The 27,394-nt window shown below is 45.0% G+C and overlaps 1 protein-coding gene across 1 annotated transcript; it reads left to right on the top strand.

Moving 5' to 3' along the window:
• Positions 1–1,494: 1,494 nt before the first annotated feature.
• cc2d1b (coiled-coil and C2 domain containing 1B) lies at positions 1,495–27,386 on the top strand. Its single transcript, XM_056293992.1, has 26 exons — positions 1,495–1,567; positions 1,902–2,023; positions 2,148–2,295; positions 2,602–2,711; positions 2,852–2,971; positions 3,341–3,484; positions 3,910–4,246; positions 5,071–5,189; positions 6,135–6,213; positions 6,518–6,601; positions 6,797–6,936; positions 10,276–10,348; positions 12,526–12,671; positions 13,153–13,282; positions 13,588–13,760; positions 14,143–14,268; positions 15,501–15,559; positions 15,822–15,938; positions 16,537–16,610; positions 17,305–17,363; positions 17,535–17,586; positions 20,777–20,876; positions 21,834–21,924; positions 23,350–23,472; positions 23,613–23,656; positions 23,974–27,386. Exons 2-25 carry the CDS (start codon positions 1,961–1,963, stop codon positions 23,622–23,624), a joined length of 2,679 nt encoding a protein of 892 aa, XP_056149967.1. The 5' UTR covers positions 1,495–1,567; positions 1,902–1,960; the 3' UTR covers positions 23,625–23,656; positions 23,974–27,386.
• The last annotated feature ends 8 nt before the right edge of the window (positions 27,387–27,394 follow it).

The raw sequence follows: 27,394 nt of genomic DNA, 5'->3' as shown, positions 1-27,394 counted from the left end.
CTGCATCTCCTGCTGTTCTGGGTGGATTGCTCTGTTTCCATTGGTTTTGTCTGGGTTGCCTAGCAACGGCATGCACTGCCTCCGGCTGCGGTGTTGTTGCAAACTCCATTGCTCTCATACGGATGTCAGTTTGCTCTGCTGCGCGACACATGTCAATAGCTGTGACCATGTTCAAATCCTTCTCTCTCAACAGCCTGCGCCTAACGGCCTCGCTTGCAACTCCCAGGACTATCTTATCACGGATCATTTCATCTTTCAACTGTCCATACTCACAGGTTGCTGCCCTCTCTCTCAGTCTCGTCACAAAGGTATCAAACGATTCTCCTTCCTCCTGCTTGCAACTCCCGAAAATGTACCTCTCGTATATTGTGTTTTTTGCTGGCTTGAAGTATTTCCCCAACTCTCTCAGTATGGCGTCAGGATCCCCTTGATCATCTTCTGAGAGGTTCAGATTGTGGCGGTAAATATGCCTGCATTCACTTCCCATCACACTCCTTAGAGTAGCCGCTTGTATTTTCTTGTCCTTGCCAAGTATGCCCGTGACGAGGACGTAGTCTTCATATTCGGCCCGAAAAATGTCCCAATTGACACTTCAATCGCCTGTGAAGCTCATCGGGGACGGTGGTGGAATATTCACGTTAGCTGCCATTGTATGTGATGCTATCGGCGCCGGTAATGCTAGCGTTAGCTACCCTGTGACAACGTCTTCAGCAGAAGTACTTCGCTCTGAATCGGAATCCTCCGACATGTGACCTACTCAGGCCTACAAACTTAAACATGCGAGCTAGTAAAATAAGAAATAAGTTCTCCCACTTCTGACACCATGTTTCAGTAGGCTATCTTATAAAGAATGACACACACACGAGTTGCTCAGTGCAGCCAAGTATAATCAAAGTGATGTAACATGTTCCTGAGCGCGGGTCATGTGTATCTAAGGTAAACTAGTGGATAGCCGATGGCATCGATCTATCTAGACCCGTAACAGCCTGTCCAGGGTGTCTCCCCGCCTGCCGCCCAATGACTGCTGGGATAGGCTCCAGCATTCCGCAGCCCTCATCAGGATAAGGCTCTGATAATGGATGGATATCTCGATAGCCGTCGAAATAGTTAATCTGCAGTATCATTTTAATCAAACGGAAGTAAATGTTTCATTTTTTGCACCAAGTGGGGAACGTAGCGTAAAACGTGCCACATGTTGTAGCGTGCATTGTGGAATAATCACGTTGTCTCCCCCTTTTTTGCACATTGTTGCTCGCTTTGACAAATAAAACTTTTATTGCTTGCAAAGATGTTTTCGCGTTTTTATTTCCCATCGCCACTGATCTGAAGCTGAATGGACATCGGAAGCAAACGGAGGTACGGGGCTCGTCACAGATCTTCCCCTCCGCGCACGCTTCTGAGAACTCGCGGCAGCCAGGGGTTACTGGAAGTTTGTCCTAAAACGCCCCCAGCCGTGGGCGCATGCGCAGTCGCACGGGCCCGTCTCATGTCAAAACCAAGGCTCACTGTCGGCCAGTGAGGAGCCCGGGCAGGAGGAAGCTAAGCCGAGCAGCCGGCGGACGAGCAGGTAAAAGGATCATACTCTGTGTGGTTGTCGGAAAATCGAGGCTTATATGACGCAGGCGGCTTGAGCTTGTCGTGTTCGTCTTTGCGAGCAACTTTCCAACTCGTCAAACCCGGGTTGACGTTTAAGAACGTAGCCTCGCTAGCGTTAGCCGCCTCGCCGGCTAGCTAGGCTAACGCGAGTGTCGGTTGTGACTGACAGCGTAAGCCAGCGAGTTGTCGGGCGAGGCACCTGACAACGCTCACATGACGAGTCATCGTAGTCCAGCCGACGTTGTTGACATCCAAGTCGGACATTGAGGCAGGGCAGCATTTTCTTATTGTTTGTGTGCTTGTAGGTTTAGTTTGGACCGCTCCGCACCTGCTGTGTTTGGCTTGTCAGAAAACAAGCCGCAACATGTTTGGTAAAAAGAAGAGGGCACCGATGCCCAAGGGTCAGGGCGCCGCTGCAGCCAAACAGGTGAGTGTGTTCTCGATACCGTGTCTCATTGGGCTAACTTCGTTTGTGGGGTGCCAAGTCTGCTAGCCGGTTTACTAAGGAACCAGCTGTGATTGGATAGTGTTTGTTTACTTCCTTGTTCCAGATGGGTCTGTTTGTAGACTTCAATCCAGAGGAGATGATGATCGGCATGGAGGAAAACCTGGACGACCCGGATTTGGAGGCAGAGCTTGCTGCCATTACGGGGAATAAAGCTGCTGCTGCCGGCGGAAGCACCAGGCAGAAAGCAAGGAGTACGTGCAACTCTGCTGTTATTTGTTGCTGTAAAATATTCAGTCTTGTCAAATGCCCCTGGGAGAGAAGTTTACCTTGACGTGAGCTCCTGTTCTCCTTGTGTCAATGCATGCATCCTAAACGAATTAAATTTTTCAGTGTCTGCACCAGTGCAGGCAGGACAAAAACATTACTTGCACAAATCTCAAGCAAGTAAAGGGATTCTGATTCGGACAGTGGTACCAATAATGACATGTTATTACTGTGACTTGTGCTGTTTTTCTTGCATTTAAATCATTAAGTAAATGACATGTCTCGTGTCTTAGCACCCTTACCTATGGAAGACATAGCAAGAATGGCTGATGAGTGTATGAGGGACGTGGATGAAGATGAAGATGAGGATGATGACGATGTCGAAGACGATGACGATTTACTGGTTAGCATTTGCGTGCAAAATATCTCTATTCTGTCATATCCACTGTGCACCAAAATATAGCCTTGCGCTTGAGACCTTGAGTCCTATTGGATGTTTGATATTGAACTTTGTTGATTTGCTGGAATTTTTTTTTCTGTCAGGCGGAGCTGCAGGAAGTGGTTGGTGTTGAGGATGATGAGGACACCTCAAATGCCACCCCCGCATCCTCTGTCACTGCTGAATTGTCTCCAACAGATACACCAGAATCTTCACTAATGCAGGTATGCTGCCTTCTCCAAATTTGCATTCACTCTTAGTTGTTGATAGTTGTTAAATTAAGAGTAGGTTAAACCCCTCTAACATTATGTACTGTTACAGTGCCTGTACTTACCAGCCATAGACAAAGTTCATTGTAGTTTTTGTATAGCCGTATATTGGTAGTGATTTCACTAGTGCTTAGATGGTGATGGAATTGGCAGAACACAAGCCATATTTTTTTCACTATATTCTAAATCTGTGCGGTAAATAGTTTCCCTTCTTAATGAACTGCTTTTATATGCTTCAAAGTTTCTCATTAAAATTTAGGCTTACACACTGTTTTCAAACAATGTTGATGCTACCCGAACACGGTTTCGTATGTCTGTCTAAAGCATCAGGAGACCAAGGTCTCCTCAGCCTCAGGCAGTCTCCAGCACACCCTGGAGGAGAGGATTGGCATGTACAAGACCGCCATACAGAATGCAAAGACTTCAGGGGAGTCTTCTAAAGCCAGGAGATATGAGCGGGGCCTGAAGGTGGGTGAAATTACTGCCTAATTTTAAGATTTATGTACAGACTTGGGAAGTAACATGTTCATGAAAAAGGATCCCGATAATCTTTTACAGTAATTAACTCATGTTTTCTATTTATTGATAGAAAATCCCAGAGTTAAAAAAAATAACGGATGCATTTAAAAATAAGAAGTATGTGATCAATGAACACCTTTTTACTCGGTTCATTTGAAGGTTATTCTGGTTAGGATTATTGACACAAACACCATTCTATTGAAGTAGACAAAAGCTTAATCATGGCTACGGTTGAAAGTAACAGACTTAATATTACAGCCTATGAATAGTTTTTTAACTGCATATATTTCTAACTACAATAACCTTAAATTAGCTATCTAAGCTGTTACTGTATTTAATAGTCATGAATAATGATAATACTTGTTTCCCTTCAGACTCTTGAGACCATGTTAATTGCTGTTAAGAAAGGAAGAAATGTCAATGAGGCAGAGATCCCTCCACCAGTTGCCACAGGAGCCCCAAGTGCTCCTGCTCGACCTCCACTTCCCCCACGACCCACTCCCTCAGTAGCTGCTCCACCTGAACCCACTCCTACTGAGCAGCAGGTGGAGTCGGAGGCCGAGACGATGCCTGTGGTACCAGAGATAGTAACGCCCGTCAGTGAGGAGGAACAGCTTTCATCTACCACACTGCCCACTCTGAGCAGCCTCCTGTCCCCAGAAGAGGAGACAAAAGAACCCACAGGACAGTCTCATGACAGTCAGTCAGATGGTCAGTTGGCAAGAGTGCAGTCTTCAATTAGGTGTCATGGCAGAGTATGCGGGCTTTTATTCACACCAAACAGGGTGGTTTCACTAATTAGATCCCCTCCTCTCAAGTTGAAGGTCTGCTACTCAGTGAAATTAGCTGATCAAGTGTTTGGTTCAAATGAATTGGTTGAGATGAATTTGTCTGTAGAGAAATATATTTCCATGACCAGGCAGCACATCACAAGTGCAATCATGGCAGTTAACTGATTACTTTATCAGCAGTTGGGAAGTGAGCTGCAAGACTCCATTTTAACCTGAAAACTTAGGATCGTACAACAGGGACACTGCTGTGTAGCCAACCAATGAGAGCCCTCCTCTACAGGGATCAGTGTTGCATCACATTATTGGTACCATTCATTGGGGTTGGTGGGTTTCAAAACTCCCTTTCAAAATTTTATCTGATTAGTTTCTTTTTAGAATAAAATGTAGTTGTGTTGGTAACCTGCCAAAGAGTCCTATAATGTAGACCAATTTGCCAGCCACAACCAAATTTACTGCATTTGGCTGGTGGCAGTTTAACATGTTAAATATAATGCACAGAAATGCTATCAGTACATGGGAGTTAACTTGCTGGCTGTAAAGTTTATTTCATTTTCTTGCTTTTTTTCCCGTCTTCTCGTAATTGAATTTGTCTCTTTTTGCTCAGTAATTTTCTCTGCCAATGCTCAAAACAGCGTCTGGAGTAACGACTTACTTGCTCATTGCGTCTTTAAGAGAAATTGCATTCCAGATATGTAGTGAACACAAGCTTTCATTGTTGTCGTTGTGGGTTTGTATGTGATACAGGGAGTGAGGCGACCAGGGCAATGCTTCTGGAGAGGCAGAAGGAATACAAGATGGCAGCCTTGAGAGCTAAGAAGCAAGGAGACGTGGAGCAAGCCAAGTTGCATTTTAGGACTAGCAAGGTAAGATGAAGGACTCACTGTTACCTATCTGATGTTAAATGGACTGCAGTTTTAAGTCTTCTGTTACTTTTTAGTGTGGTTGGTATCCGCATACGATCTGCTTCAGGATGAGAATCACTTTTAATCTAATCCCCAAGTGCAATGAATAGATTATATTTTGTCTTGTTGGCACCGATGCAGAGATTTATTGACTACTTGATAAGTTTCACAGTATATACTAAACCCATTGTACAACGAAAGAGGTGCAAAGGGACAGAGCAAGACGTGCATAATACATACCTTGAACTCTACAGCACATATTACTCCATATAAACATACAGTGTACACTGGTTATCTGCATTCAGATAGCAGGGCGTACATCATGCTGTAGTTCTTCACAACAACTGGAATTTGAGGGAAAACTCTTATCTGCGATTATCTGACCCTGATCATCAAGTAAATCAAGTGTTTACCAGTTACTGTAAAGCAGAAATTGACGAGCTAATTGAATTATGTTATGGTAAGCCTTTCTTTTGTATGCCATTGTTATCATTGTGTCCTTAGTAATCTAAAGACTCACGGAACAGCAAAGCCTCGCTTCTGCTGCAACTGGAAGCAGCGTTTCTACAAAGCGATTTGCTGAGCCGAGTGAATCTGCTTTAGGAATGTAGCAGCAGGCTGAGGAAAAAAGTAAAAGCCACAGTGTGCTTCATAACATGGTGTTTTGATTCAATTTCTTTCTCTCTCTCTATCTCTCAACAGTGAATGTAGTATTTGCGAGAGGTAAAACGGTGGTATATTACCCACTTTTAACCGAGCAGCCCTGCTCCTGCTACATTCTCAGACTGCACCATCCTATTCTCAGCTATGTGAGACATGTCAGCCCTGTAGGAAGATGACAAAGACCTGCATTATGTTTGACAGTCTGGGTTTTTCTCCTTCTCTTCTTGTTATTTCTCGGTGCAGAGGTTTGATGCGGTAATTGAGGCGTTGGAGAAGGGACAGCCAGTTGACCTGAGTGGTCTACCTCCCTCGCCAGCTCAGGGTAAGGAGGGATGTTCCCAAAGCCACGAGATAAAACAACAGAAATCAGGGGAAAAGCAAAGAAAATTTAAAACCTGTGGAGGGAGGGAAGCAAAAATATTGACCTGTCATCTAAATGATATATCTGTCATCTATGTATCATGGATCTATCTAAAGAGTCCTATCTAAATGGTTCTTTTTAATGACATTTGACTTCCATCAATTAAGATATCAATCACCTTGTGTAAGCAGAGTCTACATGATTTACCGGTCAGTGGTTACTAACTTCCGGCTTCTGTATGAACTTCCTGTTACTCTGCCCATAGGGGAAGGAACAGGCCCTGCAGCAGACAAAGAAGCTGTCTCTGGCCAAAACACACAGGTTACACAAACTGTTGCAGCAGTCCAAGGTAATAAGAGTTGTCTGTGTTTTTGTGTTGTGTGTGTAGATGTATGTGTATTTCTGTGTATGGCCGTGTTCTTTTGATGAAAATTAAATTGCTTTCCAGTCTTCCCATCCTCCATACTGCCATATCTCTTCAGTGACTACAAATCCACTGCAGGTTGCAATGATTGCATTTGTTACACAACTTCTCTTTCCTCAGCACCTGCATCTGTCCCTGCACCTCCCAAGACTGTCCTGGAGGCCCTTGAGCAGAGGAGAGCCAAGTATCTGGAGGCATCTGCTCAGGCTAAAGCAGGCGGGGATGACCGCAAGGCCCGAATGCATGACCGCATTGCCAAGGTGGGCCACAGGGTTCAGCCCAGCCTCTTACTGTCTTTGTTAATTATATTCAGTGTGGCTCTAAGAACACATTCTTCTGGAAGAACGTGTTTTTTCAGCCTGACACACTTTTCGTACCAAGGTTATAATCGTAAACTGATGCTGAAACGGAAACAGAAATGTAAAAAATTAATTCGTAAACTGAAATTAAAATAAAAACTGAATTTGCTGAAAAACTGAAACTAAGCTAAAACAGCAGTGCACAATTGCAAAACTAACTAATATTAATCTAAGTTAAGCTGTGATGAATACTTTTTGTTTAGCTCAGTTCGCAAGAACGTTTAGCTTGCCTGCTAAAGGCTGTGACTAGGAAACTACACATCCCAGAGGACACATACCTTCAACACACACTACGCAGTGCCCCCTATTGCATACAGCACTCTTGCAGTCACAGATGTGAAAACATGGAAGCATGTCGGCCACCGGCCGCAAGTGTTCCCACAGTGTGGGGTTCCTTTGAGTACATAGCAGTGTCCGACAAATCTAAGTGTATTGTAGTCGAAAATTTTTAAGTTTGTGGCCTGCTGATAAAAGGGAAAAACCCAACAAATGTCAAGGTCCGCCTTTCTTCAAAACATAGGAAAGTTTACCAAGAAATATTGGACAGCGAGAAGGCAAGCAACATCAGACCATGCAGCTCTGAAACAGACAGCATGGACCTGACGCTGAGGCAGGTTGGGTAGCCAGCTTTGACTAGCTGTTTCAAACAAGTCGAAACCTGGCTCACGAGCATACCTTAAACCCTGTATACGAGAGATGCCCTGGTAGACATGCCTATTCAGACAGGGCTCCCCCACCAGGCTATGTGAGTTGCTGGCATTGTGCAACTTCACAAACACGTTGGGAGCCCAAATTCCAAACACCCAGGCCAGCCAGGGTGAATGGGCTTATCTCACCAAAAATGAATGAGGGGAAAAGGAAACTGGCAAAGATTCTAGAAGATGTCAGAAAGGTGACGATATGTGTGGATGGGTGTAGCAAGTGAGGGCTGATGATGTCCTTCCTGGGCATCTGAGCCTGTTTCTACCACCCTCCATCTGGAAGGGCGCGCCATGCCTTGCTAAACTTAAAACGGCTAGAGAGCATCCTCACACTGGTGTGGCGCTTGTGCAGTGCATTGCCGATTCATTGGAAGAGTGGTGTATTCCGGAGAACAAGGTTTTACTTGTCATCATCGACAATGGGGAGAACATGGTGAAGGCTGTCTGACTGCTGGGCGAGAGGAGTCAGAGGACAGAGAGGAACAACGTAGAAGTGGTTGAAGAAGACGATGCCCAACATTTGGAGGAGGACGTTAGTGTTGAAATGCCAGTGATTTTTATACCCCCCCTTTTCTACCCAATTGTATCCAGCCAATTACCCCACTCTTCTGAGCTGTCCCGGTCGCTGCTCCACCCCCTCTGCTGATCCAGGGAGGGCTGCAGACTACCACATGCCTCCTCCGATACATGTGGAGTCGCCAGCTGCTTCTTTTCACCTGACAGTGAGGAGTTTCACCAGGGTAGCGCGTGGGAGGATCACGCTATTCCCCTCCAGTTCGCCCTCCCCCCCCGAACAGGCACCCCGACCGACCAGAGGAGGCGCTAGTGCAGCGACCAGGACACACACCCACATCCGGCTTCCCACCTGCAGACACGGCCAATTGTGTCTGTAGGGATGCTCGACCAAGCCGGAGGCAACACAGGGATTTGATGCGGCGATCTCCATGTTGGTAGGCAATGGAATAGACCGCCGCGCTACCCGGAGGCCCCGAAATGCCAGTGATTTTAAGAAGTTAATTACAATTAATGTTAATTACAATAGACACCGTACATATGCTGGTTTCCTTTCAGTAGTCTGTGATTAGCTCAAGGCTGCATGGTGACCTAGCTATAGGTTAATGTTAATGTGGTATTTAGGAGGTTAGCAGTAGCTGCTAACTACACTGCAGCCAGATGTTACAATGTATCAAGTTACGAGGCCATCATGGCGTCATTTTCATACAGTATCTACTACTACTTTCGGCTGCTCCCGTTAGGGGTCGCCACAGCGGATCATCCGTTTCCACTGGCACTGGCTTGTGCATCCTCAGTGGCTGGGTTATTTTCATACAGTATATTAGAAGAAATGAGTTATAGCAATAAAGACACTGGGGTGTCTATTGATCTGTATTTCTTTTTTATGCAAATTAGAAAAAGCTTGTTACCTGTCCTATTTACCATACATAGATCAACTGCAAACATCACAGAATTAGCCGTTTTTTCCCCTAAACATATAACTAAAAGCCAAAAGTAAATAACTAAATCGAAATAGAAACTAGAATTCATCACAAAACTAAAACTAAATTGAAACTTAAAAAGACACTCAATCGATGCAGTTGCCCACTGGGGACCAGGGGTTCGCGCCCCAGTCTCATCAGATTCAACTATGTCCGGACTCGATGAAGCAGCAATAATTGGCAATGCTGTCTTCGGGAGGGGGGTGGAGTCAGCTTGTGTTCGTCACATGAATGCGTCTCTGTGTGTGTCGGAAAAAACAGTGGTTCGGCCTGGATTCGCCTTGTCACGAAAGTGGGGAGGCGTCTCCTTCGAGACTGCCGGTCAGAGAGATGCAGTTGGCGAACGCATGCAATACGAGGGTGGGTGTATGAACTAAAATAGGGATCGACTGGCCACTAAATTGGGAGAGAAAAGGGAAAAATCCGAAATAAATTTATATTAAAAAAAAAGACACTGAAAACTAGAATTCATCACAAAACTAAAACTAAACTGAAACTTAAAAAGACACTCTGAAAACTAGAATTCATCACAAAACTAAAGCTAAACTGAAACTTAAAGACACTATTACTACTACTACTACTTTCGGCTGCTCCCGTTAGGGGTCGCCACAGCGGATCATCCGTTTCCATTTCTTTGAAACTGAAAGACACTCTGAACTAGAATTCATCACAAAATAAAACTAAACTGAAACTTAAAAAGACACTGAAAACTAACTGAAACTAAAACGAAATGAAAAACCTGAAACTGTAATAACCTTCTTTTGTACATTTAGTTCTTGTAAGTAATTGTCGGGAGAGACACACTGCATTCTCAGTGACATTAAACCAGGAGAACATGTTTACAGATAAATATTAGAAATAAAAAAAAAGAAAAACCTGGATGACATTATTAACCATAGTACATTATTATAACCACATTATAATAATAGATTATAAAAAAATGTCTCCAATTCCCTTTAAAAAAGACACCTTCAGTGTACATTCAGTAAGTGATGGTGGACTGTTGACAGGTTATAAAACCTTTGGTTTCTGCCCTACTACAGCAATACCAGAGTGCCATCCGATCCCACAAAGCAGGCAAAGCTGTGAACTTTGAGGAGCTCCCTACTCCCCCCGGTAAGCTTCTTTTATATTGTGTTTGTTTGAAGTTCAGGTTAGGTCAAGTGCAACACCACCTGGCCTCCACTATCGGCAACCTACAGCCGTTTACCACCGGTCAGAGAGGGAAGTCATCGTTCTGCTATCATTTAACTGCTCTCTCTCTCTCTCTCTCTCTCTCTCTCTCTCTCTCTCTCTCTCTATATGTATATATAAAGCAAGAGTGTATGTTTGTATATGTTCACTTAAAACTCCGGAAATACTCATTGTAGAACAAAAAGAAAGGTATCTTTAGAATCAGCACTTTCCAAGGATTGCACAGTTCGAAAAATATTTCAAAAACCTAGTAAAAATTTTGATTTATTTGTGAAATTGAGTTTATTTTTTGGCGATTTGTGGTGGCGGCATACTCGCTGCATCGTGACTCACTTACATGCCAATGTTATTGAAGCCACCATCTCATGTGGGTCGTACAAAGGAGAAGTCATCCTCTTACCAAGGATACCCCTTATTCCCTCCGGCTCCGAGCTGCTCTTCCGGTTTCGCAGACTTTAGTTTCCCTGCAAGCCATGTTTTGCAATGACCATCAACAAAGCCCAAGGACAGACTTCTATAATGACTGGAGTAAATCTTTCTGCTCCATATTTCTCACATGGCTAGTTGTATGTAGCTGCCTCCACAACTGGTATTGCAGAAAAGCTTTCTATCCTAGCGCCAAATAGTAAGACACAGAACGTGGTTTATCCTGAGACGCTTGAGCACTGACCGATTAATACACACATTGGCAAAGAAGCTTGATGAATGGATTGAAAATTATGACATCTGATAATTTTCGTTAGTAAGATTCATTTATTTGACATTTGTTTATCACATATATCATATAAATTATCCTATATTTCATCATCGATTATATCGTAAAGATCAGATCGTGTTGGTTGTTTTGGTGAGAACATTTTCCCTGGGCAACGCCGGGTACCTCTGCTAGTCCTGAATATAGCAAAGAAGCCAAAGTCCCGGGCAGGACTTCAAGAATACGCATCCTGCGGCTGACCCTTTCCCAGATAATATTGCTTTGCTCTCCTCTAAATACGACTTCAAATGCCATTGTTTGTTTCAAAGAACCTCACTCTGGCTGTGCAGTCGAATGGACTTTCCAAGGCAGCAATAATGGATGCCAGACTGAAAGACAGGGGCCGCATGTTAAGTAAGGCTACTGTTATAGGCCAGTGAGTCATGGACCACCTACACCAGATGAAAAAAACACCTTAATTCCCTCCATATGCGTAGTTTCCGTCATATTCTAGGCATCAAATGGCAATATAAGAAGTCTAATGGTGCGATACCAGAAGTTGCCAGGTGCTGTGATATTTATACAGTGCTTAGCCGTAGGAAATTAACATGGCTTGAGCACTTAAAAGGAATGCAAAAAGATAAGAGTTTCTAAATGGCTCCTTTATGGTGAACTTGTGTATGTACAGCAAATCGAGGTAACTCTTGCTTTGTTTTAAATATCCCTGTAACATTTCCACAGAAGCTCGACCTCAAACTGGCTTGAGTTTCTGGCTCCAGACAGAGCTGCTTGGTGAAACCTGATTCATTCAGCAAACCAGGCGATAGAAGAGTCACCGTTACTTGCACTTGTGCAGCCGTACAACAAGCACAAAAGTGAATGAGTGTTTCATGAACTGCTGCCACTTTCACGCGTCCCAGTTGTTCTCGACAATGTAGGTCTCAAGTAGGCTTGTGCAGCCGCGAGAGAAATTGTAAGAAGTTGTAGTCAGTAGTTGTTAATCATATCAAACCATGCTATTAAATGTAGCTTTAAATGTCCCTATTCTCAGTTCTCTTAATCTTTAATTGTATTTTAACATAGTTTGTTTAGACTAATATTGGCCTGTATAGTGTTTGGAGTGGTTTAATATTTGTTCATTTAGAGTAACTGACATCTAGTTCTTTGAGCTTTAACCACGTGTGTGATGTGTGGTCCTATTGACCTTTAACCATCATGCAATGTGAGTCGTCAATATGTGTGCAATAATGTTACCAAGCCAAATCCCTGTGTGTTCATCTGGCTCATGGCTATGAATTCATTCTGATAGTATTTAGGAGCATGAGGCTATAAAGTCAAGACTTTTAAATGTGAATTTAAGACAAATTCTCGGTTAACTGGAATGCTATTTGTTTATATCTTACAGGCTTTCCTCCAATCCCTGGCCAGGAAGTTGCAGGAGCTGAGCAGGGATTCACTGCTGTGCTGGAGGCAGCCAATAAGCTTGCATCTACTGACCCACCAGCGATGGCAGATGAAGAAGGCGATGAAGAGAAGGAGGAGGAGGAACAGGTGGGTTGGTGCTTCATATACAGATACCAACACAATATAATGGGCGGCACGGTGGCCCAGCAGTTAGCACTGTTGCCTCACAGCAAGAAGGTCCTTGGTTCGAACCCCAAGCCTTCCGAGGTCCTTTCTGTGTGGAGTTTGCATGTTCTGCCCGTGTCTGCGTAGGTTTCCTCCAGGTGCTCCGGTTTCCTCCCACCATCAAAAAGACATGCATGTTAGGGTTAATACTCCTGTCTGTGCCCCAGACCAAGGCAAAGGAAAGAAGAACTGGAGTTGGTCCCCGGGCGCTGCAGCTGCCCACTGCTCCTATACAATAGGATGGGTTAAATGCAGAGAACACATTCATTGTAAGAATACAATGTCAAATAAAGTATCTTTCTTTCTTCTTATTCTTTCTTTCTTCTAATCATGTTCAGGGTTGAGGTAAATGTGGCCCTTGTATTCTAAGTGTATTTAAGGTGTCCATCATCTCCTTTTGCAGACTAAGCCTCCTGTTCCTGATAAAACAAAGAAGCCCATATTAGCTGTTCCTCCCACAGCTCAGGTGCGAAAGCGAACACCGTCTCCTTCTCCTGACAGAATCACCACCAGGGAGGGCCTCCCTCCCAAAGGTTAGTTGACTTTGTCTCCAAAACCACAGAAACATAGACGAACAGCTCAGAGCAGTTCCCAGATTTCTCTTCTATGACCAAACAAATAATGGGTTATTTTGAATCATCTGGTCTTGTTTCCCTCAGTCTGGAAAAGTTGACTACAGCCAAGCATCACTAATGTAATATCTAATCATCGTTGCGATATGGTGGTACAATCACGCAAACACCAGCTTTGCGTATCAAGTTTTTCATATCACGTACATTGGGTTTGTTGTTTAGTTTCTCCTTTGTCACTCTTTCCATTCTTCTAATTTACCCTGTAGTACTTCAGCAGCTGGACTTCCTGGAGGGACGCAAAAAGCAGTACATGAAGGCGGCCCTGCAGGCTAAGCAGAAGAATGACATGGAACAGGCCAAACATTTCCTCCGCACCGCTAAATGCTTCGATCCCATGATTGAAGCGACACGCAACGCCAAGACTGTGGACATTAGCAAGGTCAGGACCTGCTGAACGTAGAAGTGCTACGCTACGATCTCCAGATCATTTGTGTTCAAATGTGTTCATCAACTGGAATAACTTCATGCATGATGTCATTGTCTAGTGTGCTATTCAGAATATGGGTTGCCTCATTCAGATCCAGCAACTGTTACAGGTGTAGTAAGGAGGGCAACAGAATGAAAATCATTTGGCAGTTTTGGTTATATTTCAGTCTTCACCAGCTCTCTCAGCTGACTTGTAGATAATGATGCACTGGGAACTTTCTTGGTTGGGACAAGCAGAAGGAGAAATTATCCCATGGCAGTTGAAGGAGTATCCTACATTACTACACCAGCTGAGGTTACCACACAATTCCAGTTGTTCTGTTCTGTTGGTTTAGGTACCCTCACCCCCTGGGGATGAAGACGAGGACTTCATCCTGGTGCACCACATGGATGTGCAGATCTCCGAGAGAGCAGAGGAAGTCTACTCACAGCTGGCCAAGATACTCAAAGAGCAGTATGAGGTAGGGCCACACAATCATAATAAAATGATTAGTAAGATAATTTTACCAGATTTTTTTTTCTTCTTGCACATTGTGTTTGTTCATCTTGATGTTTTGAAATAAACGCAAAACCTTGTGAGCCACAACAACATGACCAACCTGAGTCGATCATGTTGATAATTCTCAGGAGAAGGAAGGGGTCATCTCCCTCAGACTAATTTCAAGAAGTGAGCCCTTCTAAAGAACGGAAGACCAATGACCACTTTGAGACGGATCCAAAGGAATTAAGTAGTTGCGATGTAACACAGCAGACTTATAAAAATAATGATGATGATGATGGCAGGAGAAAGATAGTTATTGATTTTACATTGTGGAGTGATTTCCATGGTGACAGCTGACACAGGCTTGCACGTTGTGAAGGATTTGTGTGTCATTTAACTCAGTATTTTATGAAGTCCACCTTGGACACAGTTACCATAACTCTGCCTTTCCCCACTGCTGCCATTTTTGTTTATTGTTTCCCGGTGTTGCATCTTTTTTCTTTTCTTTTTTTTTGGATTTCCCCCCCCCTCCCCTTTTTTTTTCTCCCCAATTATACTTGGCCAATTACCCCGCTCTTCAGAGCCATCCCAGTCACTGCTCCACCCCCTCTGCCGATCCGGGGAGGGCTGCAGACTACCACATGCCTCCTCTGATACATGTGGAGTCGCCAGCCGCTTCTTTTCACCTGACAGTGAGGAGTTTCACCAGGGGGACGTAGCGTGGGGGAGGCTCACGCTATTCCCCCCCAGTTCTCCCTCCCCCCCGAACAGGCGCCCCGACCAACCAGAGGAGGCACTAGTGCAGCTACCAGGACACTACCCACATCTGGCTTCCCCACACACAAACGCGTCCAATCGTGTCTGTAGGGACACCCGACCAAGCTGGAGGTAACACAGGGATTTGAACCGGCGATACCCGTGTTGGTAGGCAACGGAATAGACTGCTATGCTACCCAGACGCCCCTTAGATATCCTTTTACCCCATCAAACTAAGCTGTTGAATCCTTTTATTTTAAATGGCTCCAAAGAATTTATGAAGTATGACTCCTTTTTCATGGATCATCACCCTGCATTGATTAATTGACTGTATTATTGAGTTATTTTAAGTTTGTAATCAGTTTATTCGGTAAAAACAACAGATGCAAGTTTTTATCTTAAAGACATTTTGCAAGCAACCATGTTACTAATGTCTTCCCCTGTTCTCTCTTGTAGAAATGTATGACTTACTCCAAGAAATTTACACACCTGGGGAACATCACAGAAACAACAAAGTAAGGCCCTGTTAGAGGCACAAACCCCATTTAATCTCTAATGACATGGAGTATTACCCCCTCTAATGTGAGATGACTGTTCTTGTTTTCATTTATTAGCTTTTTTATGTCCCTAATCACATTCTATGATTAATTTGTCCTAAAATATGAATTCAGACAGAACAGTATGATTCCACACATTGTTGACACTATGAGGGAAGGTGATGTCTGTTAAAATACTGTCCTGTGTGTGTGTGTGTCTGTGTGTGTCTGTCTCTCTCAGGTTTGAGAAGATGGCAGAAGGCTGTAAGAAGAGTCTGGAGATTCTGAAGTTGTCTCAGGCCCAGGGTCTTGACCCCCCTAAACACCACTTTGAGGAGAGGACCTACAATACAGTCAGGTTAACCATAGTTTGCTTGTGATCATTATTAATGGTGACTTCCACCCTCTACCTTTTGCGTTGTTAATCTGTAAAATCTTTCTTAGGTTGTCAATCTAAAGTTTCCTGGGACTTCTCGTTGTAGTTTGCTGTCGTTTATTAGTTTTTTTTCTCTGGTCTAATGACTTTTGTCAGTTTCGGTCATGTCCGTATCGGTCATATATTTTTCTAAGGAAATGAAACAAACAATATCATCAGATTGCATTGTGCAACATAGAGAAAATTTGAATGTGCCTCTTGCCTCACTTGCTTTAAGCATGCAAAATACCTCTTGACGTAGGAAGGACCCATGAACTTTACCTACTCCCTTAACCATAGGATTGTCTTTTCCTGTGTTTTGCAAATGCACCTTTTAATCGGGATTCCTACTTCCCCACCTGAAAGAGGGTGACGGTCAGCTTTGACAGCGCCACCCACAGATTACTCCTTGCCATTGAACCTTTCTCAGCCTCTGTGTCCAGTGTGGATGCAAGGGCAATGGCACACCAGTTCACCATCTCACTGCCTTTGCCTATTTTCTCTGTTCTCCCTCTCTGTTTTTCCTTCCTTCCTTTCTCAGAATATTCCCAGATCTGAGCAGCACTGAGATGGTGGTGGTGATCGTGAAAGGGATGAATCTACCTGCTCCCAGCGGTAATGCAAACTCGCCTCGCATTCAGCATCATCTGACCACACTGGGCTTAAGTTACACACACACGGTTCCGTCCCAGGAAGTCAGACGAGATATTTCAAAGGGCGACACGGTGTTTCAACCAGATAACACAAACACTGTATGATGCCTGACCTAACCAGAACATCAGAGATGTGATTCTGGTCCAAGACTTGTGCTGAATTCTGTCACCTCTGTTTTAATTGTTACTCCATACAGTTCTGTCTAATTGCAGCAGAAAAATGATCTCAAATGAAGAAAAGCATTCTGGGAAATGAGTTTTGATATACACATGATGGCATATGCTTACCTGCAGTTTTAGACCCATGTATGCTCTATATCGCAAAACATCACATTTTCATTGGAGTCTAACACTACATCATGATAACTAAATTTATTACCACATGGAGTAGAATAATTTGTTATTACTAATAATAATTAGTAGTAGCCGTAGTATTAGCAGCAGCATTAAGAATGATCTCTAACCACAGACTGACCTGAACTCACTAAGCCTCATTTTACCCCGCTACTATCAACATTTAATATGAACACGAAACAAAATGTTTAAAACCAGTCAAGAGGTATGGAAAAGTATGGCCTATACAGATTTGATTATGGATGGAGCAGGATCGCCACCTACTGGTTTCTTATCATTTGTGTTCTGCTCCCCCACTAAAGGTATCCAAACAAATGACCTAGACGCCTATATCAAGTTTGACTTGCCCTATCCCAGTACCGTAAGTCATTTATGGCTAAGATTTGCCCCATTTCTTTTTTTCAACAAACCTTACGGTCTCTTGTTAGGCTGCAACCCTACACTGTTCTTGCATTAATTTATTCATTCTTTTATTCACTTGCTCATCACGTATTCACTCACTAATGTTGATCTGGTTTGTTGTCGCCATCAGGAGCAACCGCAGAGACATAAAACAGCAGTCATCAAGAACACCAACTCACCAGGTAAGTGCACGACAGTTTTAGAGAACCAGAAATCCCAGACACAAGCTGTCAATCACTATCTGGGGGTGGACACAGCGTATTTATCTCAAGTAAAGAGGAGAAAAGAAGGAAGGATTCACTGGAAATTGTTAATATGGAGCCAACGGTCCTATGAGAGAAGCATGCAACACCGTTCAGTGTTCCTTAAGAGTTCCCGTCTTAATGCCATATGAACAGACCGCTTTCTCAGACGTACCCCGATGCACCCACTGGTTCTTTTGGACGACTACTCGGGTGCACTACTGACTTTTCTCAAAGTAGTGATTGCATTAAAGAGGAAAGCTCTGAATACATGCATTATTCAGAGTATACTACAGTAAAGATTAAGTAGACAGAATAGACAATTCATTGGCTTTCATTTGCAAATGAAACTTCCACCATTTTGGGGGGGGAAATTGACACTTAATCTGACTATGATTTTGAAAGTAAAATCATATTAATGGAAACCATTAAAGTCACAAGTCATCATAAGACTTCAGCTCACAAAACAGTTGTCTTTGAGGGAAGTATTGTAGTGCATTTCAAGTTTTGGGTGTAGTATTACATGAATCAGAATCAAAGTGTGCCTATGCACATGAGGAATTTGACTCCAGTTCACAGCAGCTTCTAGCACTTGGAGATATCACTCACACAAAAAATCACAAAAAAAAGAAAAGAAAAAAGGAATAAATGGAACATTGACAGGACATTGGAGGCAAGCATGTTTAGACAACAGATATGTTGCTACTATACAGGGTTTTGTTAAGGTTGAGTTATCAACAACAACTTATGCCCATATATTATACCATATTGCTTGTATACTATATTGACCATACACTGTACCATACCACAACTCATCATGCCCATATACAATGATATATACTCCTACTATATTACACCATTATGTGCCAGAAATATACATTATATATTCACCTGCCATCCACCTCACAACTACACACTATGTTATATACCTATGTTACAACCACAACAACAGCAATAATTGTAACCAGTATACAGCAGTTGTGTGTGTATTTACAATTGTACATTTAATTACACAAACATTTGTATTGCACATCTGGTTTAAAGAAGTAGTGCACATCCCTAGATATGTCAGTGAGACATCTTGACCAGTGGGAGCCATTTACAAAGTTTACATAGTAAGTGTCTGTTCCTGCACTATGCTGTTCACGAGAGAGATGGCCTATGGGGGAAAAAACCGTTCCTCTGTCTGGTGGTTTTGGTGCCCATTGGTCTGTAGCGATGCCAGGTAGGAGTTCAAACAGACTGTGTCCTGGGTGTCGGGGGTCTGTGCTGATTCTGCCCGCCCGTTTCCAGGCTCTAGAGGTGTGCAAGTCCTGCGGGATGGGCAGGGGGCCGCCAATTATTTTTTTCTGCTGTCCTTCCTGTTTGCTGCATTCTGTTCTTATCCTGTTTTGTTGTTGCTCCAAACCAGACTGTGATGGATGTGCACAGGACAGATTCAATGACTGTGGTGTAGAACTAGCTCAACAGCTCCTGTGGCAGGCCAAATTTGCTCAATTACCGCAGAAAGAATATCCTCTGCTGGGCCTTTTTGAGCATGGAGTTAATGTTGGTCTCCCACTTCAGGTCTTTGCAAATAGTAATTCCCAGAAACTTGAAGGTGTCCACGGTTGACAGAGCTGTTGGATATTGTGAGGGGGAGCAGTGCTGAGGGGTGTCTCCTAAAGTCCAATATTGTTGCCACACCATTGAGCATGTTCAGCTTGAAGTTGTTCTGACTACACCAGAGCACCAGCTGCTCAACTTCTCACCGATATGCAGACTCGTCGCCATCCTGGATGAGTCCGATGACCGTAGTGTCGTCTGCAAACTTAAGTAGTTTAACAGCTGGGTCCTTGGAGGTGCAGTCATTGGTGTAGAGGGAGAAAAGCAGTGGGAAGAGGACACATCCATGGGGAGCACCAGTGCTGACTGTCCATATACCAGAAGTGACTTCCCCCAGCCTCACCCGCTGTTTCATGCCTCTCAGGAAGCTGGTGATCCACTGACAGATGGCAGGGGGCACAGTGAGCTGGGAGAGTTTGGAGGAGAGGATTTCTGGAATGATGGTGTTGAATGCCGAGCTGAAGTCCACAAACAGAATCCTTGGAATATGTCACTGGGAAGTCAAGGTATTGCAGAATGTAGTGCAGTCGCATGTTGACTGCATTATCTACTGACCTGTTTGCTCGGTAGGCAAACTGCAGGGGATACAGCAGGTGTCCTGTGATGTTCTTGAGGTGGGCCAACACCAGTCGTTCGAAAGGTTTCATGACCACAGATGTCAGAGCGACAGGCCTGTAGTCATTCAGTCCTGTGACAGAGGGTTTTTTTGGGACCGGGATGATGGTGGAGCGTTTGAAGCAGGAGGGGACTTCACACAGCTCCAGGGATCTGTTGAAGATCTGAGTGAAGATTGGAACCAGTTGGTCAGCACAGGCTTTAAGACGGGGTGGGGAGACACCATCTGGACCAAGTACTTTCCTGGTCTTCTGTCTCTGGAAGAGCTGGCTCACATCCCCCACACATATCTTGAGTGCAGCCTGAGTATCGGGGGGGGGGTTGCCAGAGGTGCAATGGGGGCTGTTGTTGTTGGGCTGGAGTGGGTGAAGGTGTGAACTTCTGTCAAACCTGCAATAGAAGACATTCAGGTCGTCAGCCAGGTCTTTGTTTGCCTCAGCATGGGGGGGGGGTTCTGTAGTTTGTGGTGTCTTGCAGGCCCCTCCACACTGACACAGGGTTGTTGGCTGAAAACCTGTTCTTCAGCTTTTCAGTGTAGCTTCTTTTAGCCACTCCGATCTCCTTGAATTTCTGGCCTGCTTGTGCGGGGCTCTATCCCTACTGCTGTAGGCATCCTGCTTGGCCTGCCGGTTTTCTTAGTTTGGCTGGCCGTGGCTTGTTATTGTTATATGTGCAGAAGGTCTTGGTAGGCACACACATCTTCACAAAAGCTGATGTAAGATGGCACAGTGTCAGTTTGTCCAGGTTGCCAATTGCAGCTTCAAATACACTCCAATCAGTGCAGTCAAAACAGTAAATCTTTTTCCAAAATGGAACCAGTGCATATCGAAATCAGATGCCTCTTAGGCCAGTGAAATTGCCGCATGTATAACCCATGCATATCTTCATGGCTGATCTCCTCTTAAACCAGATTACAACCAGAGCTTCACACTGTCCATCAACCGCAACCACAGAGGCTTCAGGAGAGTCATTCAGTCCAAAGGGCTCAAACTGGAGGTGCTGCACAAAGGGTGAGTCACAGTATCCCACAATTCCTGCCTCATTCCATGTCCAGATCTTCATCTGGCTATAAAACGGAGACTGCGAACCCATTTCCTAGGTTGACCATGTGGTTGCTGTTTTGAACTGAGGGTGTGTTCTGGCAATGACATGGTAATTGGAAGTTGGCTGTGTAGGTATCTACGGTACCTTTCATTCATACCGATGTGCCCCAAGGCATTTAAGCTACCTCCAGACAGCTCATTGAGATGAATCTAGGTCTATGTGTGTTTATCTAGCAGAGATGCTGACAGAGAGAAATTGGTTAGAGATTTGTCAAAGTAACCTATTTATATGTCCTTCATACTTAAACGTCATCTTTCCACCTCAAGCAAGTTTAAAGGCTTGGGGGCGTCCGGGTGGTGTGGCGGTCTGTTCCGTTGTCTACTAACATGGGGGTCGCCAGTTCGAATCCCTGTGTTACCTGGTCGGGCGTCCTTAAAGACACAATTGGCCGTGTCTGCAGGTGGGAAGCTGGATGTGGGTATGTGTCCTGGTTGCTGGACTAGCGCCTCTTCTGGTTGGTCAGGGTGCTTGTTCAGGGGGGAGGGGGAACTGGGGAGAATAGCTGCGTGATCCTCCCATGCGCTACGTCTTCCTGGTGAAACTCCTCACTGTCAGGTGAAAAAGAAGCGGCTGGCGACTCCACATGTATCGGAGGAAGTATGTGGTAGTCTGCAGTGCTCCCCGGATCGGCAGAGGGGGTGGAGCAGTGATTGGGACGGCTCAGAAGAGCGGGGTAATTGGCCAGATACAATTGGGGAGAAAAAGGGGTAACCCCCCCCCCCCCCAAAAAAAAGCAAGTTTAAACACTTTTTTTTGTATTTTGTGCTCAGGTTGTCTTGTTGGCATGTTAAAATTAGTTTAAAAATATCTTTACTAAAGTAGACCCAGTGAGTGACATGTTGTCTTTGTGTGTCATGTGACAGGGGCTTCCTGCGGAGTGACAAGCCAGTGGGAATGGCCCATGTGAAGCTGGAGAAACTGGAGACCCAGAGTGAAGTCAGGGAAATTGTTGAGGTGAGGACATTACCATTTTTAGCATGACTATACACTTTCTATGAAGCTTGCATCTATAACGCTCTATAAGCATCTATAATGCCCTATAAGCATCTATAACGCCCATACTTTCCTATATTACAATGACTAACGGCTATGGCTGAAGACTTAAATAGCACTGAAGTCTCATTATGCATCTCTACAAAACTTCAGCAAACAAGTTGTCTATGATGCATTATGACATTTGTCAGATAAACAGGCTAATGATGACGTATTTATAATGCATAAATCCCTTTTAAATTGACATAATGTATCATAAAGGTGGTTATGAGGTGTTGTGAGGGCGTATACATGGTTATAATGAATCTTACTATGACTTATAGCTACACTTATAGGGCGTTATAGATGCTTATAGGGCGTTATAGATGCAACTTTCATAGAAAGTGTTACCTTGTTTTTTTTCCCTGCAAGACATTTAGAAGGCTGAGAGGGCATGTTCTGGGTATTAAGGTTCTTGTTAGGGATGGGTACCAAAACCTGGTATTAAACGGGCACCGGTGCTAAATTATTAAAAGACCGTAGAGTTGATAAGCTCCGACGTTAAGGCTTCTGCTATCGTATTGGAGAAATAAAGAAAATAAATTTCCCATTTATTTAGGCTACATAAATAGTATCTTGCACCTTTCAAATCACCAACTCCCTTTCTAACTTGCAGTAAGAGTAAGACATTCGTCTGTGATGCGTTTTCGCTATTCCCAATCCAGAAGACAGAGCTGTCGGAGCCTGTCGTATGTGTGAGCCGAGGGTCGGGGTCAGCTCTCTCTGCCTCTCTCAGACGCACACGCAGACCCACAGAGCCTGCTTGTAGTGACAACGGCGGAGAGAACCGAACGGTCAGAAGTCTGGTTATGCGTCACTAGAGTCGATGCAGACAACACTTGTTGCCACAAGTGCAACAAGTCTTGTGCATGTAAGGGCAGAAACACAAGCAGTCTGTAGAAACATCTAAAGTGCATCTCATACAGGTGGAGGAATTTAGTTTTCAACTGCCTCGCTCGTAGTTCATCTCCCGTTGTCCCGTCCACCTCAGGTATGTTATGTGTGCTAGCAGCCTGGAGCCCACATGGAGTTAACTAAATTATACACACATGGGTTGATGATTAAAAGTAACGCTCTGTCCAGACATGAGAAAATAAAGCAATGTTAATTCTCTTCTTAATTTGTTTTATTTTTTTCACTAAAAAAAAATTACAAAAAGAACTGATGAGTACTGTTAAAGTACTGGATCAATAAGCAGTATCAGTGAGAGTAGTAGTAACATTAAGGTCTTAATGATACCCAACCCTTGTGCTTGTGTGGTGAGCGGCCGCCACTTTCGCTTTATCCCCGGGGAATGACGCTCACGTTATTTCCGGCATTATCTTCTCTTGTAACCTGCCATAACAGGTAATGGATGGCCGCAAGCCTACGGGGGGTCGTGTGGAAGTGAGGGTCCGTCTGAGGGAGCCCCTGAGTGGTCAGGACCTGCAGACCACCACGGAGCGCTGGCTAGTCCTCGACCAGTCGAAGGTAGGCCAGCATTGAATAAGTCGTCCCGTCTCCTGGTGTTCACAGCATACATGTGTTTGAATACGACAACCATAATATACTGGGCTGCAGTAAAGATTTGTCATGCAACCCCAGGTTCAGTACCATGTTCTGTTTTGCAGGTTCTGCTCTAGATGCTGCTGGATGGTTGAAGATGGATAACAAGGTACAGAGAGTTATTTTCCCTTGTCTGAATTAGACAGTCTTACACAGAGCAAATTCTCCTCTTGTCTGACATCTTTGAGCTTTTAATAGGTGCTTGTCAGAGCAGCCGCCCCTTCCAGCTACTATATAAAGGATGCAGTAGTCAACTTGCTGTGCTCTAATCCAGTCCATCGCACAGATTCCTGGCTGTTTTCCCCCCCTCAGAACTGTAGCTCTGTCACCACCTGGACTTGGACCCCATTCTGTTGACTTTATTCTCAAAATCAGGAGTGTTGGGATATATTCAAAACAACCATCCCACATTTCTTTGTCTTCCAGATGAAAGGTACTCAATCATGAAAACTCAGAGGAGGAGAGAAGAAGGAGGCAGGGATTCTGAGGAGGAGATGGGTCTGATGTCAGGACCACCATTACTCTGGCTGTCTGACACAGGCCAGCACAGGTCTTTTGACGTTTTAAACTTTGCACAGTGCAAGACATGGAGCCCCCACCTCACACAGCGGCCCTGCAGGAAAGGACACACCTCATGAGGAAAACCAAACGGCGTCTTCTCCTTTTGGTCTGGGAACACGACACGGGATGTGCAGACTGTCTTACCATGCATTCACACAGCTAGCAGCATGAACTTTGGTTTGATTTCCTTCACCAGTAATGTCCTACATTTCTATATATACATACACATAACTGCAGTAGCTAGCAGTCAGCTGTGTCACGTGAGAGTACCATGGCGATGTGGTTGCTTGCGGTGTGAACTGGTGAGACACGGGGAAAACTTCTGAGCATCAGATAAAGGCAACCCTCCCTGTGTGATGAAAGCAAAAATACATGATCCCACATGCACTTTGTTGCCCATCACAGTTGCTCTAAATGTTGCCCCCCCATATGCGACTGCCTTCGATCTTTTCTGAACTCGGTAGGGAAGTCCTCCCTTGTGTTGAAGTTGAAAGGGGCTCAATGTTAAGCTAACCTGATCCTGCTGCCCTATATGATATAATTTATATCCAGGAATGTGTCTGTTTCGTATGTATGCCTCCGGATTCTATAATTGCATCTATGCACTAATACCAAAGTAATCACTGTTGCTGTAAAATCCTGCATATTTGAAATGCCTCTAGCTGCCATACTTGTTCCAATAAGCATAATCAGGTGAGATATTTGAAAGGTTCACATTTGTTTGAGCTTTTTAGCCCCCCTCCCATACACACACACACAAACTTCATTTACCTTCATTGGCAAGGGTGGTGTGCTGGGGGCGTCCGGGTAGCATAGTGGTCTATTCTGTTGCCTACCAACATGGGGTATCGTTGATTCGAATCCCCTTGTTACCTCTGGCTTGATCAGGTGTTCCTACAGACACAATTGGCCGTGTCTGCAGGTGGGAAGCCGGATGTGGGTATGTGTCCTGGTTGCTGCACTAGCGCCTCCTCTGGTTGGTCGGGGGGGCCTGTTCGGGAGGGAGGGGGAATAGCGTGATTCTCCCACGCGCTACGTCCCCCTGGTGAAACTCCTCACTGTCAGGTGAAAAGCGGCCGGCGACTCCACATGTATCGGAGGAGGCACGTGGTAGTCTGCAGCCCTCCCCGGATCAGCAGAGGGGGTGGAGGAGCGACCAGAATGGCTCAGAAAAATAGGGTAATTGGCCAAGTACAACCGGGGGGGGGGGGGGTGCTTAGGAAGACATTGCAACCTTACAGCCTTTCAAAGTAATATTCCTTGAGGTGTCATATCACGTAGGCCAAGTGTCACCACTTGCACACACTTTCACCAAACTGCACATTGTGAACACTTCTTCTACAGGTTTGGGACTGTCCTGTTGTTGTCGTCAGAACTCCGGGTTTACACTGTGTGGCGCTCAGCTGGGCCCATGAGAACCGCAGGACTGAGCTGAATTTGTTCTCTTTTGACGATTTGAATATTTGCAGGGAAATGAAAAAAATTGAGGGAATTCACTCCCCAAAAAAAGTAAGGTATGCATTTAGGAGGGGAAAAAAGAAATGGCGGAAAATGTAAACGCAGGGGACGCCACCCTTCCATTCTACCGCTGTTTCCGTAAGAGAGTCGTTTTCAAGTGGCAGCACCTTGTTGTTGGAATGAAGCTCCTCAGTTAAACAGGTTTTTAAGTTTTATCCTCAGTTCGCTACCGACTGTGTGTCCAGGTCGCACCACATGAGCCCCCTTTCCCCCCAAAGTAGCGCTGGTTCAGGCACCGGTTCCGTTCAGGACTCTGGGAACCTTGGTGTCGTGTGGCGAACGGGCCCCGCGTTTCCACCAGTTTTTAGCGGAACCGTGTACGTCATCAACGGGGGACGGTGCGTTGCACACCGGATGTAAACATTAGCGACATCCGCTGAGACCCCCTAGCTAGCAATAATCCGGCAGCATGATGTTACGTCGTCCAGCTCCATTTGTGGGCAACTCGTTTATCGTCTCGGTAGTCCTTAATTGTTTTTTAACTTGTTGATCATTTGCTCTTGCGTTGGAGTGAACCCATTCTTGGCCATCTCTTCTACTAATTCTCCATACAGCTTACTCTTTGTCGTGCTACTTACTCTCTAGTTCCTCCCGAACCTCGGGAGATGCCCAGATAACAACCCAACACCGAGTTTCCTCCGTTGCCCATCTCGCCATTTTCTCCTCTCTCCTTCCTCTGGAATGTCACGCGCCAATTGACGTCGTCACGGTTCGCGCCGAAGAACCTGCTATTTTTTTGGTGCCGGTTCGTAACCAATTTATTTTTGGTGGAAATGCTCTGAACCGTTTAAAAAAAAAAGGGTTTGCGAACCGCCACCGAACCCGTTCCCTGTTGGTGGAAAAGGGGCAGTGGTGCGCCGAGGAACTAAAGGAGACACACGTCGGTCCAAACAAAATGTCCGAACCAGGAAGCCATAACAGACGGGCTCTGAGCCAAGTTCATCTCACTTCCGGCTGGTGTGCCTCCAAATCGGAAAACCGCTACTGTTACTGTGTTGTGTTACGTCATTTCCGTGTTTGTCTCCTCGTGCGTCTGGATTACGTTTTCACTTTCTGATAAACCTCGTGCACCGGTGTAACCGACAATCTTTAGGAGGATTGAAAGGTTTGCTTTCATTTCGTTTTGGCTAAATTCATTCACACCAACTCACTAAACAATACTGTCCTCCCCCTCCCCCCATTTCCTCATCTCCTGTTAAACCGGGTTTTGATGGCCCACGTGTTTACAGAGGGTTGATGGCGGTGTACGTCTCCAAACTAATGCGTCCTGTTTTAGAAGAAGTTAGATTCCTTCAGTGTCTCCAGAATGTGAGATCCGTTTTATTAAACTATTTCCTACTAATGACCCGAGTTGCCTGCTTTCCTGTTAAGACGGTACATGACTTGTGGGGTGTCCGGGTGGCGTGGTGGTCTATTCCGTTGCCTACCAACATCGGGATCGCTGGTTCGAGTCCCCGTGTTACCCCCGGCTTGGTCGGGTGTCCCTACAGACACAATTGGCCGTGTCTGCGGGTGGGAAGCCGGATATGGGTATGAGTCTCGGTCACTCCAGCACCTCCTCTGGTCGGTCGGGGCACCTGTTCATGGGGGAGCTGGGGGGAATAGCGTGATCCTCCCACGTGCTACGTCCCCCTGGTGAAACTCCTCACTGTCAGGTGAAAAGAAGCAGCTGGTGATCCACATGTATGGGAGGAGGCATGTGGTAGTCTGCAGCCCTCCCCGGATCGGCAGAGGGGGTGGAGCAGCGACCGGGACGGCAATTGAGGAG

This window comes from Lampris incognitus, chromosome 14, assembly GCF_029633865.1.
Source record: "Lampris incognitus isolate fLamInc1 chromosome 14, fLamInc1.hap2, whole genome shotgun sequence".
Classification (NCBI taxonomy): Eukaryota; Metazoa; Chordata; class Actinopteri; order Lampriformes; family Lampridae; genus Lampris; species Lampris incognitus.
The sequence above is the reverse complement of the archived record's forward strand: the minus strand, read 5'-3'. Positions and strand labels throughout refer to the sequence as shown.

Coding starts and splice junctions, on each gene's coding strand:
- cc2d1b (XM_056293992.1), top strand. CDS start 1,961: ATGTTTGGTAAAAAGAAGAGGGCACCGATGCCCAAGGGTCAGGGCGCC. Junction 17,364..17,534: donor ACTTGCCCTATCCCAGTACC/GTAAGTCATTTA, acceptor TGTCGCCATCAG/GAGCAACCGCAGAGACATAA. Junction 21,925..23,349: donor AAGTCAGGGAAATTGTTGAG/GTGAGGACATTA, acceptor CTGCCATAACAG/GTAATGGATGGCCGCAAGCC.